Source organism: Anguilla anguilla, chromosome 17 (genome assembly GCF_013347855.1).
Source record: "Anguilla anguilla isolate fAngAng1 chromosome 17, fAngAng1.pri, whole genome shotgun sequence".
NCBI classification, from domain to species: Eukaryota; Metazoa; Chordata; class Actinopteri; order Anguilliformes; family Anguillidae; genus Anguilla; species Anguilla anguilla.
This window is the reverse complement of record NC_049217.1, coordinates 32,256,230-32,269,238: the sequence shown is the minus strand read 5'-3', so window position 1 is coordinate 32,269,238 and position 13,009 is coordinate 32,256,230. Positions and strand designations below refer to the sequence as shown.

General features: G+C 54.7%; 1 protein-coding gene across 1 annotated transcript in view; it reads right to left on the bottom strand.

The window, feature by feature from the left end:
- The window catches only part of rapgefl1 (Rap guanine nucleotide exchange factor (GEF)-like 1), a 40,577-nt gene that overhangs the window by 6,910 nt on the left and 20,658 nt on the right, over positions 1-13,009 (bottom strand). The window contains 10 exon segments of the mRNA XM_035397834.1: positions 1,050-1,114; positions 3,292-3,379; positions 3,487-3,537; positions 4,159-4,249; positions 5,484-5,662; positions 6,114-6,236; positions 6,665-6,762; positions 8,087-8,138; positions 8,140-8,255; positions 9,773-9,885. Coding sequence (XP_035253725.1) covers positions 1,050-1,114; positions 3,292-3,379; positions 3,487-3,537; positions 4,159-4,249; positions 5,484-5,662; positions 6,114-6,236; positions 6,665-6,762; positions 8,087-8,138; positions 8,140-8,255; positions 9,773-9,885 — 976 coding nt within the window.

Genomic DNA, 13,009 nt, shown 5'->3' with positions numbered 1-13,009 from the left:
ACACGCTCACACACACACACACACACACACGCACACGCACGCACACACACAGGCACGCACGCACGCACACGCACAGGCATGCACGCACGCACACGCACAGGCACGCACGCACACACACACACACACACACACACACACACACACACGCACACGCACGCACACACACAGGCACGCACGCACGCACACGCACAGGCATGCACGCACGCACACACACACACACACACGCACACGCACGCACACACACAGGCACGCACGCACGCACACGCACAGGCACGCACGCACGCACACGCACAGGCACGCACGCACACACACACGCACACGCTCACACACACACACACGCACGCACACACACACACACATACACGCACACACACACACACGCACACGCACGCACACACACAGGCACGCACGCACGCACACGCACAGGCATGCACGCACGCACGCACGCACAGGCACGCACGCACACACACACACACACACACGCACACGCTCACACACACACACACGCACACGCACGCACACACACAGGCACGCACGCACGCACAGGCACGCACGCACGCACACACACAGGCACGCACGCACGCACACACACAGGCACGCACACACACGCACAGGCACGCACGCACACGCACACACACACACACACACACACGCACACGCACACGCACACGCTCACACGCACAGGCACGCACGCACACACACGCACACGCTCACACACACACACACGCACACGCACGCACACACACAGGCACGCACGCACGCACTCACGCACACACACAGGCACGCACGCACGCACACACACACACACACACACGCACACGCACACGCTCACACGCACACGCACGCACGCACACGCACGCACGCACGCACGCACACACACATGCACAGTGATGTACCATCTCAGACACACAGACACACGCACAGTGATGTACAAGTCTCAGACACACGCACACACACACGCTCACACACACATGCACAGTGATGTACCCGTCACACACTCTGGCCGTCCGTCTGAAACAGCCGAGGCATACAGCCTCTCTGCCACTCACCATCTTCTCAAAATTCACCATCTCCCCGTGGAACGTCTTACAGCTTTCATGGAGGAAGGTCAGATCTGAGGGTGTGTGAGAGAGGGAGGAAGAGACTTTGACTTTTAATGCACCTTTATTAGCACATTATTCAATTAAATTTGATAATTAGCACATTATTAGCACATCATTCAATAAATAACATGCTACATGAGGTTAAAAGGAGAAAAAAAATCTAAAAGACAAAACCAAAACCTCCTGTTCCACTGTACATAACACTCCTCCTAACACCAAAGTGTCAATAAATATTCCTATTTTGGAAACCATTTTATAGTACGCAAACTCAATTCTTAGTCAAGCTGCCACTAAGGGAGGAAGAGAGGGAGAGAGAGAGGGCATGTGAGAGTGGGAGGAAAAGAGAGAGGGGGGGAGAGAGAGAGAGGGGGGGCATGGGAGATAGGGAGGAAGAGAGAGAGAGGGGGCATGGGAGAGAGGGAGGAAGAGAGAGAGGGGGGGCATGTGAGAGTGGGAAGAAGAGAGAGAAAGAGAGGGGGCATGGGAGAGAGAGAAAGAGAGAGCGAGAGAGAGAGGGTGTGTGAGAGAGAGAGGAAGACAGGGAGAGAGAGAGTGGGCATGTGAGAGTGGGAGGAAGAGAGAGAGAGGGGGCATGGGAGAGAGGGAGGAAGACAGAGAGAAAGAGAGGGCGTGTGAGAGGGAGAGAGAAAGAGAAAGGGCGTGTGAGAGAGAGAGAGAGAGAGAAAGAGAGAGGGTGTGTGAGAGAGAGAAAGAGAGAGGGCGTGTGAGAGAAAGAGAGAGAGGGTGTGTGAGAGAAAGAGTGTGAGAGAAAGAAAGAGAGAGGGCGTGTGAGAGAAAGAGAGAGAGAGAAAGAGAGAGGGCGTGTGAGAGAAAGAGAGAGAGACAGAGAGAGAGAGAGATGTAAACATGCGGAAAGAACAGTTATGTAACATCGTTTTCAGTGCTTGCAGGAGAGCCAGCGTCGTGTCCCAGCAGCCCAAGTGCGGACGGGCGAGGGGGAGAGAGTGGTGACCTGTGACCTTTGAGAGTCGGCCAGGCAGTGTGCGCCTGACCAGAGAGAAGGGAGGAAGGCCGGAGAGGAACGTGGCTCCCTGTTGTCCGCAACGCCACAAATGTTTCTGACGCCTGGAACGCTTCGACCGATCTGCGGCCACCCGTCCCCCGGGGGGGGGATCTCCCCTACTAGGTTTATGGCTACGCAGGCTGTATGCTGCAGTGCTAGGTTTACGGCTACGCAGGCTGTACGCTGCAGCGCTAGGTTTACGGCTACGCAGGCTGTACGCTGCAGCGCTAGGTTTACGGCTACGCAGGCTGTACGCTGCAGTGCTAGGTTTACGGCTACGCAGGCTGTACGCTGCAGCGCTAGGTTTACGGCTACGCAGGCTGTACGCTGCAGCGCTAGGTTTATGGCTACGCAGTCTTTTGCAGCTCCCTGCCTTGACAACGCGGGTTTGAGGGTGGCGTTTTGACGCTAAGTGGCGGTGATGGGATGGTGCGGACGCCCGTAAATGCAGCAGCTGGGAAGGCGGCGGTAAGCCTGGGGCTCATAGCGATGCAGAGGCATGCACAGACATCAGGTGTCACTGCTGCCTGGAGCAGGTCGGCACAGGGGCACGGGGGGGGGGGGGCGGATGTGGTGTGGGCGATTAGGGAGGCTGTTAATTGTTGGAAGAGTGGGGGGGGCACGTCTGCAGACACTTCCTGGGCAAATTTTCACTGGGGGGGGGGGGGGGGGAGTTTATGGGCGCACATCTGGAGCACACCTGGGAGAGTAAGAGGGAGGGGGGGTGTGGGTTGCCACCTCCGTTTTACTCAAATGCTGCACTGGGATTTACAGGCTATCGTTGAAGCCTTGGAGTTGATCTGCACAAAATGCCCATGTAATCCATACATGATCAGTGTGTGTGTGTGTACGTGTGCCCATGTGTGTGTGTGGTGTGTGTGTGTGCATGTGTGTGTGAGTATGTGTCTGTGTGTGTGGTGTGTGTGTGTGTGTGTGTGTGTGGGTGCGTGCGTGTGTGTGTGTGTGTGGTGTGTGTGTGCGTGTGGATTTGTGTGTGTGTGTGGTGTGTGAGTGTGTGTGTGAGTGTGGTGTGTGTGTGTGTGTGTGTGGTGTGTAAGCGTGTGTGTGTGTGTGTGTGGTATGTGTGTGTGTGTGGTATGTCAGTGTGTGGTGTGTGTGTGTGTGTGGCGTGTGGTGTGTGTGTGTGTGTGTGTGTCTCCTCACCTTTCAGCAGCAGGGGGGTGAAGGGGATCAGAGGGGGCCTCAGGCTGCCCACCAGGTCCCTGTAGGCCTTGTGGTTCCTGGAGGGGTCCTGCAGGGCGGACACAGACACACAGTCACCATCCCGGGCTCCTCACCACTAGCTCTAACCCCCCCCCATCCTACCCTAACCCCCCCACAGGATGCATAAATACTCACCGCAATGCTCTCAAACTGCTGAAACTGCTTTTTAAACCTCCCAGGCAAACCCTGCATAAAAATTTTTATAAAATTATATAAAATTTATAAAAAGGTCCCCACAAGTCACTGCCTTGTCACACACACATTAACGGCCTCTGATTTACTGGTGCAACTCAAGTTAAGAACTGTGCTCAAGGGTACAATGACAATGCCCCAAAGAGGATTTGAACTCAGTTCCATTACCAGTATGCTACACACACACACGCACGTAACCACACACACACACCACACATGTACACACACACACAGCAGCACGCTATACACACTCTCACACGCCTACTTTTCGCTCTATTGATCTTGCGTGGTGTAATTGAGCCTGCCAGTATGATCAGAAGGCGGGGTTTGTGAGAGTATTTACTTAGTTCCAATACACCAGACTAGATCAGTAAAGCATAGAAAAGTATTTGAATCCAAAACAAATACATATTTAACCCAGGTCTGGTACACACACATGCAGACACACACATAGCATGCATGCACACACTCCAGTGCTCTACACTGCTGGCCCTCAGGAACGCGAGGCGCTAACTCTCTGCAGGATGCGAGGAGCGCTCTGGAATGCGACCCGTGTGCCAGTCTGCCAGCCCATTGGCTTGGAGCACTGGGGGGTCAGATGTCCGAATCGCGTACCTCCCAAGTGAGTCGGAGCCGGCTGACCGCCGGGTTGTCCAGACCAAGCACCACCGCCAGGAAGGACAGCAGGTCCTGCTGCTGCTTACACCTGGAAAACACACACACACACACACACACACACACAGACACAGACACACACGCACGCACACACACACACACACACACATATACAAACACACATACACAAACACACACAGACACACACACACAGACACACACACATACATACACACACACACACACACACACACACACACACACACACACACACAGACACAGACACACACACACCCACACACACACGCACACACACACATATACAAACACACATACACAAACAGACACAGAGTCACCAAAACACGGTGTAAAAATGCTGTGTAATGTACACTTAAGATGTGAAATGTCTTGCTCTAGACAGCAGCACTCAGCAGATGAAACTCTTGCACTAGACAAAACATTGACACCATGTCCTTGTAAAACAGTCCTTCTTGCACCAGCTCACAGAAGGTCCGCTTTCCAAGACTAAACACATTTTGTCACTGTTATAACAAGGCTGAAAACAATTTCCACCAATTATTTTAATCAACTAGTACACACAACTGGGACTTAGATGCAGGTTGGCTATCATCATTTTGGAGCCCCATGAGAAGATCTCACATCGGGCCCCACCACCCCAGGCCACCCCATCCCTGCACAATCACAGCATGATTTTTTGAGGGCCCCTGGAAACATCCCAACCTCCCCCCCTTCATAGCGCCCCTGCCCCTGCCCCACCCGTCCCGTCACATCCCGTCCCGTCTCGCTCCCCTCCACCCCGTCCTGCCCCACCCGTCCTACCCCGCCCCTCCCTGCCGGCCCCAACCCACCCTGTCCCACTCCACCCCACCCTGTCCAGCCCGGTCCTGCCCCATCCTGCCCCGCCCACCCCGTCCCGTCCCCCTCCGCCCCGTCCTGCCCATCCCGTCCTGCTCCACCCTGCCCCGCCCACCCCGTCCTGCTCCACCCTGTCCAGCCCCGTCCTGCCCTGCCCGCCCCGTCCCGTCCCGCTCCACCCTGTCCAGCCCCGCCCGCCCCGCTCCACCCTGTCCAGCCCCGCCCGCCCCGCTCCACCCTGTCCAGCCCCGCCCATCCCGCTCCACCCCGCCCACCCCGTCCCGCTCCGCCCTGTCCAGCCCCGCCCGCCCCACTCCACCCTGTCCAGCCCCGCCCGTCCCGCTCCACCCTGTCCCGCTCCACCCCGCCCGCCCCGTCCCGCTCCGCCCTGTCCTGCCCACCCCGCCCAGCTCCACCCTGTCCAGCCCCGCCCACCCCGCTCCACTCACAATGCGGCGATCTTGATGAACTTCCGCAGCAGCTGCACCCTCTTGGGCAGGGACTGGCACTGCAGGATCTCCGTGGCGACCCAGTGCTGCACCTCACTGCAGCGCTGCAGTACCAGCTCCAGGTTGAGGGGGCGCCAGCGAGCCTGTTCGCCATGGAACACGTAGCACACAAACTCCAGCTGTCCAAACAAGCATGGAGACCCTCCATCAACAGCAGCTCAAACTCACAAACATTTCATAGCATCAAACGCACAAAGAAATGTGCATGTGCAAACAGGAGTCACATTAAGGCACTGAGGATTTAACCGCTAACCCCTATCCCTAACCCTAACCTTAAACATGCCGACCAAACATGAATCCATCCGGGTAGAAGCATCTGTGCTTACAGGATAAGATCCACCGCCTCAAATAATTTAGTGACAGCGAAATGATATGAATATGAATATTAATGATATTAAAAAGCCCCACAACAACCTAATTAGGCCGGTCCCTCGAACCGAGCTCAATCCAATCCACCTCAGCTACAACCCTGAGAGACAGCATCCACTCAATACTGCAGTTAGCCGTGCAAACCCCACCCCCCCAAGCCAATCGATGAGCAGACCGCCCCCGTTCAAGCCCTAAACTGACCTCGTGGACACAGCTGTAGAGCTCCCAGTCGAACGTCACCAGCTGATTGGCCACCTCCTCCGCGCTCATGTCGTGAAGCTTGCTGTCGCCGGGAGACCAGTGGATTTCCTCAGGCAAGGGCAACTGAGATCGGAGAACACAGGAGTGGGGGGGTTAGAACCTGGCCTACGTCCTTTCTGGAATAATCTTTAGCACCTGATGACTGCGAGAGAGAAGTACCACCCACTCCCCATGATAAGCAGCTCTTTATTTTACGACCACTTTACTACAAACTAAAACCCACTAATATTTATAATATATAAGCAATACAAGTAATGATAATAAGCCTACGTTTTGTTGACACAGCACTGTTTAGAGTGAGTAAAGTATGATATGTTCTGAAATAAGACTGCTAGACCGTGGCAGTCATCCAATCTGGCAGGTTGGCTTGAGGAGAAGTTGCAAGTGCTGAGGTGTGTGGTCTTGCACTCATCCTTGCTCATCCCTGCATGCACACCCCGCCCCCCCATCCCCCCCATCCCCCCATGCCCCCATAGCCCCACCCCACTCACCAGGGTCTCCAGTTCCGCCGGCTCGCAAGCGAACAGGTGGGTGTTCACCCCCAGGGTGGTGAAGACAGCCTCATCGCTGGGGCGGAATACAGCCTTTTCTAGAGACGGAAGAAAACGCACACACGCAAGCACATACACACTGCATCAGCAACTGTGCTAATGGCACAGAGCCCTCTGCTCACTGTGTGAACAGCAGTCCTCTACTCACTGTGTGAATGGCACAGAGCCCTCTGCTTGCTGTGTGAACGGCACAGAGCCCTCTGCTCGCTGTGTGAAGGGCACAGAGCCCTCTGCTCACTGTGTGAACAGCACAGAGCCCTCTGCTCACTGTGTGAACAGTACAGAGCCCTCTGCTCACTGTGTGAACAGTACAGAGCCCTCTGCTCACTGTGCTAATGGCACAGAGCCCTTGCTCGCTGTGCTAGCGGCACAGAACCCTCGGCTCGCTAAGTGAACAGCACAGAGCCCTCTACTCACTGTGCTAATGGCACAGAGCCCTGTGCTCGCTGTGCTAGTGGCACAGAGCCCTCTGCTTGCTGTGTGAACAGCACAGAGCCCTCTGCTCACTGTGTGAAGGGCACAGAGCCCTTTGCTCGCTGAGTGAATGGCACAGAGCCCTCTGCTCACTGTGTGAACGGCACAGAGCCCACTGCTCACTGTGTGAACGGCACAGAGCCCTTGCTCACTGTGTGAACGGCACAGAGCCCTCTGCTCACTGTGTGAACGGCACAGAGCCCTCTGCTCGCTGTGTGAACGGCACAGAGCCCTCTGCTCACTGTGCTAATGGCACAGAGCCCTCTGCTCACTGTGTGAACGGCACAGAGCCCTTTGCTCACTGTGTGAAGGGCACAGAGCCCTCTGCTCACTGTGTGAAGGGCACAGAGCCCTCTGTTCACTGTGTGAACGGCACAGAGCCCTCTGCTCACAGCCCGATGCCCGTGTGCATGCGTGCATGCATGCTTGTGTGTGTGTGTGCATGTGCTTGTGCGTGCTGGCGTGTGTGCATGCTTGTGCGTGCTGGCGTGTGCATGTGCGTGTGTGTGCGTGCATTTGTGTGTGCATGCTGCCGTGTGTGTGCGTGCGTGTGTGTGCGTGCGTGCGTGCGTGTGTGCATGTGTGTGTGTGCATGCTGGCGTGTGTGTGTGTGTGCGTGCGTGCGTGCGTGCGTGTGCATGTGCATGCTGGTGTGTGTGTGCGTGCGTGCGTGCATGTGTGTGTGCATGCTGGCGTGTGTGTGTGTGCGTGTGTGTGTGCATGCATGTGTGTGTGCGCGTGCTCGTGTGTGTGTGTGCGGGCGTGCGCGTGCGTGTGTGCATGCTGGTGTGTGTGTGTGCATGCGTGTGCGTGCATGTGTGTGTGTGTGCATGCGTGTGCGTGCGTGCATGTGTGTGTGCGTGTGCATGTGTGCGCGCGCGCTCTCACCTCCTGCAGACGTAACGGCCACCAGCAGCAGGTTCCCGGGGGGGGCGGGGCTGCTCCTCGCTGTACTGCAGTTTCTCTCGAACCTGCGCCAGGATCTCGCCCACACGGCACGACAGCCGGCTGCGGATGGTCACATAGGAGTGGTCCGGGGTGTACACCCTGCAGAAGACTGCACGGGGGAGGGGGGTTCACTACACGCATGCTGATGGACCAGGCTCCACATCCAAATCCCTGCACCCCCCCCTCCCCCATACCCAGCCACACCCTCTCAGCCACAGCCACACCCTGCTACAGCCACACCCTCCCAGTCACACCCTCTCATCCACAGCCACACCCTCCCAGCTACAGCCACAGCCACACCTAGCCACACCCTCTCATCCACAGCCACACCCTCTCAGCCACACCCTCTCAGCTACAGCCACACCCAGCCACACCCTCCAATCCACAGTCACACCCTCTCAGCTACAGCCACACCCAGCCACACCCTCCCATCCACAGCCACACCCTCCCATCCACAGCCACACCCTCTCAGCCACACCCTCTCAGCTACAGCCACACCCAGCCACACCCTCCCATCCACAGCCACACCCTCTCAGCCACAGCCACACCCTCTCATCCACAGCCACACCCTCCCATCCACAGCCACACCCTCTCATCCACAGCCACAGCCTCTCATCCACAGCCACAGCCACACCCTCTCAGCCACACCCTCCCAACCACAGCCACAGCCACACCCTCTCAGCCACACCCTCCCAACCACAGCCACAGCCACACCCTCTCAGCCACACCCTCCCAGCTACACCCTCCCATCCACAGCCACACCCTCTCAGCCACACCCTCCCATCCACAGCCACACCCTCTCAGCCACACCCTCCCATCCAAAGCCACACCCAGCCACACCCTCCCATCCACAGCCACACCCTCCAAGTCATTGCACTGGGTACCCACCTGAATCCCCGTCCCTCTCTCACACTCACTCACAGCAACATAAACCACAGCACTACCTGTGAGATTCTGAGCAACTAGCTGATGACTGTTTCTTCTTTTTTTAAATGGTTTTTAAAGACCATTTAGAGGTTAGATTTTGCAACCTACTTTCTAAAAAAATTCTTAAGAAATCCATTCATAGCACTGATTAGGTTTAAGTCCCTTTGAAAAAACAGCATTAGCAGAGGTCTTGGAGTGTCCAATCTTATCTGAAAAGGGCGGGTGTGGGTGCAGGTTTTTGTTTTAGCCCAGCACTACAACACCTTATTCAAATTAATGCATAAAACAGGGCCTATCTATGGAGACCTAGATAAGGGAGCATCAGCGCAGTCCTATTGGGATTAGATTGGACAGCCCAGTTTAGCCCGTATGCCAGCAGGGACCCACACAGCTGGCTACAAGCAAGCTCCGCCCTCTGAGGACAAACAGGCTTAGCCCCGCCCACTCCCCACCTGTCACTCACTCTCCTCAGGCTTAGCCCCACCCACCGCCCACCCGTCACTCACTCTCCTCAGGTTTAGCCCCGCCCATCACTAACCCTCGTCAGGCTTAGCCGCGCCCACTGTCCACCCATCACTCACTCTTGTAAGGTTTAGCCCCACCCACTCCCCGCCCGTCACTCACTCTCCTCAGGTTTAGCCCCGCCCATCACTAAACCTCGTCAGGCTTAGCCGCGCCCACTGCCCACCCGTCACTCACTCTCGTCAGAGCCGCGGAAGGCCTCGCGTGGCTGCAGGCAGGCGTCGATGCGGCGGAAGTGGCGGAACAGCGGGCGCACCTGCTTCCGCTTGGCGTCCTTGTCCTCCTCCGTTCTGCAGGGGGCAGAAGAGAAATTAGGGTTGCCAGATTTAGCACATCAGGCAGAGCTGGAAGCATAATCGCGAACAAAACCGGGAGTTGTCCAAGAGAGGGACAGGGGGTTTGGGGGTCCCCCTTGGACCCGAAGTAACAATGCTGAATCAGAGTCACTGACACGCAAACTCATCACAAACGAACTCTAACCAAACATTGCGGTCGAAAACCAGATGTTTGGCAACCCCAGTCACAGGGTCTCGAGGACCGCAGGTCTGAACTGGCTGCACCCATTTCCACAGCACACTGAAAGATCCCTCAGATTCTCTGGACATGCTTTGGTTTGCGAAGTATACAAATTACAACATTTACAAAACACAGCAACTGATATTTTATCACTATGTTCATAAAATAGTGGAAAAGGAATTTTAAGTGTAATTAAATAAAGGATTGAGGTGGGAGGTGCCTAACTGACTGAAAGACTCATGGGCAGTGCTTAAATTACTTCAGCACAAATTTAGCCTGGATTTAGTCTTCCAGTGCACCAGGTGTGGCTTGAAGTAAGACCTAAATGAGCTTCCCCATGCATTAATACCTGCACGTGCGCAAGAGAATACTGGCATACCCCGTCACAGAAAGTACCCCTAACCCTAACTCCTCACAGTAATTAACACATGAAAGGGCCTGCCAGCACATAAGAGGAGACACGTGCGGTGTGCAATGCCAGACTAACCCTAAAAACAAAACAATGCACCCAGACAGAGAGAATGGCTGGTTCTAACCTCAAATCACTATTATTTTCTTAAGATTACACTGAATCACTCCCTGTGCTTAGTACAGTACCGGCGTTAATATTACAGGAATGCTATATTTGACTGCACACCCCACCTGACTCGTCCTGCTGAAGAATAGATTGACACTCTATCAAATACAAATGTCAGCCATTCTGGACACTGCTATACATGAAAGTATTCCATCAAGCAAGTCAATATTTGTTTGTTTTGCATTGTTTGATAGTGTTGTACAGAAGTTGAAAGCAGGGCTCTGTGCTCTCCTGTTGCTAAGGAAGAGTTGCTAGGGCACAGTTCCAGGCTCCGTGTGATGCTGCTGCAGGTCTGTGGGTGGCGACTGGGCTGTGCAGTGTGGGGGGGCCCACCGCCATGGGGGAGAGAAGCTGGGGTGGCGACGTGGGCGGCAAGTGCGCATTCTGTAGAACGCAGCCATGGCAACAAAGTGACAGACAGACGGGTTGACAATGGAGCAAATCAATGTGGCCAAAAATATATTTGTGTGAGTTCTTTTTTTTTGGGGGGGGGGGGGGGGCGGCAGTTTATGCAAAACAGCAAAAAAAAAAAAAAAAAGAAGCAATTTGAGCAAAATGATTATAAGGATCTACAAAATGGCGCACGCAGACATAGGTTATAAGGATCTGCAAAGTGGCGCACGCAGACATAGGTTATAAGGATCTGCAAAGTGGCGCACGCAGACATAGGTTATAAGGATCTGCAAAGTGGCGCACACAGACATAGGACCCGTTTTCAGTTTGGTGATGTTGCCCAACCGTCTCTGCACCGTAGAGGGAGGGGCTAAATCAGGGATCGGACATGCCCTCCTCATGGCCGTAAGCAAACAAAGATCTTACTGCTTGTCTGTGCCACCATATGTGTAAATATTTGGAAATACGAGGGATTCCACGTTTACCCAGTTTAACAGGAAAACGTCAGGCAGGGTTTTGCCAAAATCAAGGGGAGCACGTGTTAGAGAGTCGAAAACGCAGGCCATTCCGTACCCTTCCACGAAACACGCTGCGTGGGGGGGGGGCAGACTGGGACATGCACACAGCTCGGACAGAAGCAGGCACGCTGCGGGGGGGAGGGCAGACTGGGACATGCACACAGCTTGGACAGAAGCAGGCACGCTGCGGGGGGGGGGGGGGGGTCAGACTGGGATATGCACACAGCTCAGACAGAAGCAGGCACGCTGCGGGGGGGGGGGGGGGGGGCAGACTGGGACATGCACACAGCTCAGACAGAAGCAGGCACGCTGCGGGGGGGGGGGTAGACTGGGACATGCACACAGCTCGGACAGAAGCGTGGTTCGCTCACGTTTTTAATATCAATACAGAAGACAGGCTCTGCAGATGGCCAGCTGAGCAGACCATCTCATTTACCTGCTGATTCTTTTGTGCACGCTATAAAAGATTAATGAGGCATATTTTCAATTAAAACTAAAGAGAGGAACTTTCAGTCCAAACAAGAATTGCTCCTGTCAGAAAGTAAACAAGAACAGCTCAATATTGTGAAAAGCATTTAGTACCCTTCACAGGCACTGAGTTTGTCAGAAAAAAGAAAAAAGGAACCCCGACAGCACTGCAAAACTTAACTGTGAGTAAACTATAAAGAAAGAATACTGCAATGGGATGCCCAGTCACACGCTCATACACATTTCAGACACATGCACACACTCAGTCATATGACTCCATTACAGCTGGAACTAAAATGTTAATGAGTTACAGTACCCCACGTGCACTCTGGTCTGTACCTGCTCGCTATTAAATGTTTGACATTTCAGGTTTATTTCATGGACACATTGTTACGGAGGGGCAGTTATAAAGATGGGGTAATTATGAAGAAAGGGCAGTTACAGAGGGGTAGTTATGAAGATGGGTAGTTATATAAAGGTAGTGTGACGCTGGTAGTTTCAGATGGGTAGGGTGTTAAGGAGAGGAGGACTATAGAATTACAGCGCACCAGAGCACTAGAGTGAGACAGCGAGAGAGAGAGAGAGAGAGAGAGCGAGCCAGAGAGTGAGAGAGCGAGAAAGCAGGAGAGCGAGACAGAGAGAGCGGGAGAGCGAAAGAGCAGAAGAGCGAGCAAGTGAGAGAGAGTGAGCGAAAAAGCGAGCGAGCGAGCGAGAGAGAACGAGAAAGCGATCAAGAAAGCGAGAGAGTGAGAGAGAGAGAGCGAGCGAGCGAGCGAGCGAGCGAGAGAGTGAGAAAGCGAGTGAGCGAGCGAGAGAGAACGAGAAAGCGATCAAGAAAGCGAGAGAGTGAGAGAGAGAGAGTGAGCGAGCGAGCGAGAGAGTGAGAGAGTGAGAGAGCGGGAGAGTGAGAGAGAAAGACAACGAGAGGGCGAGATTGAGAGA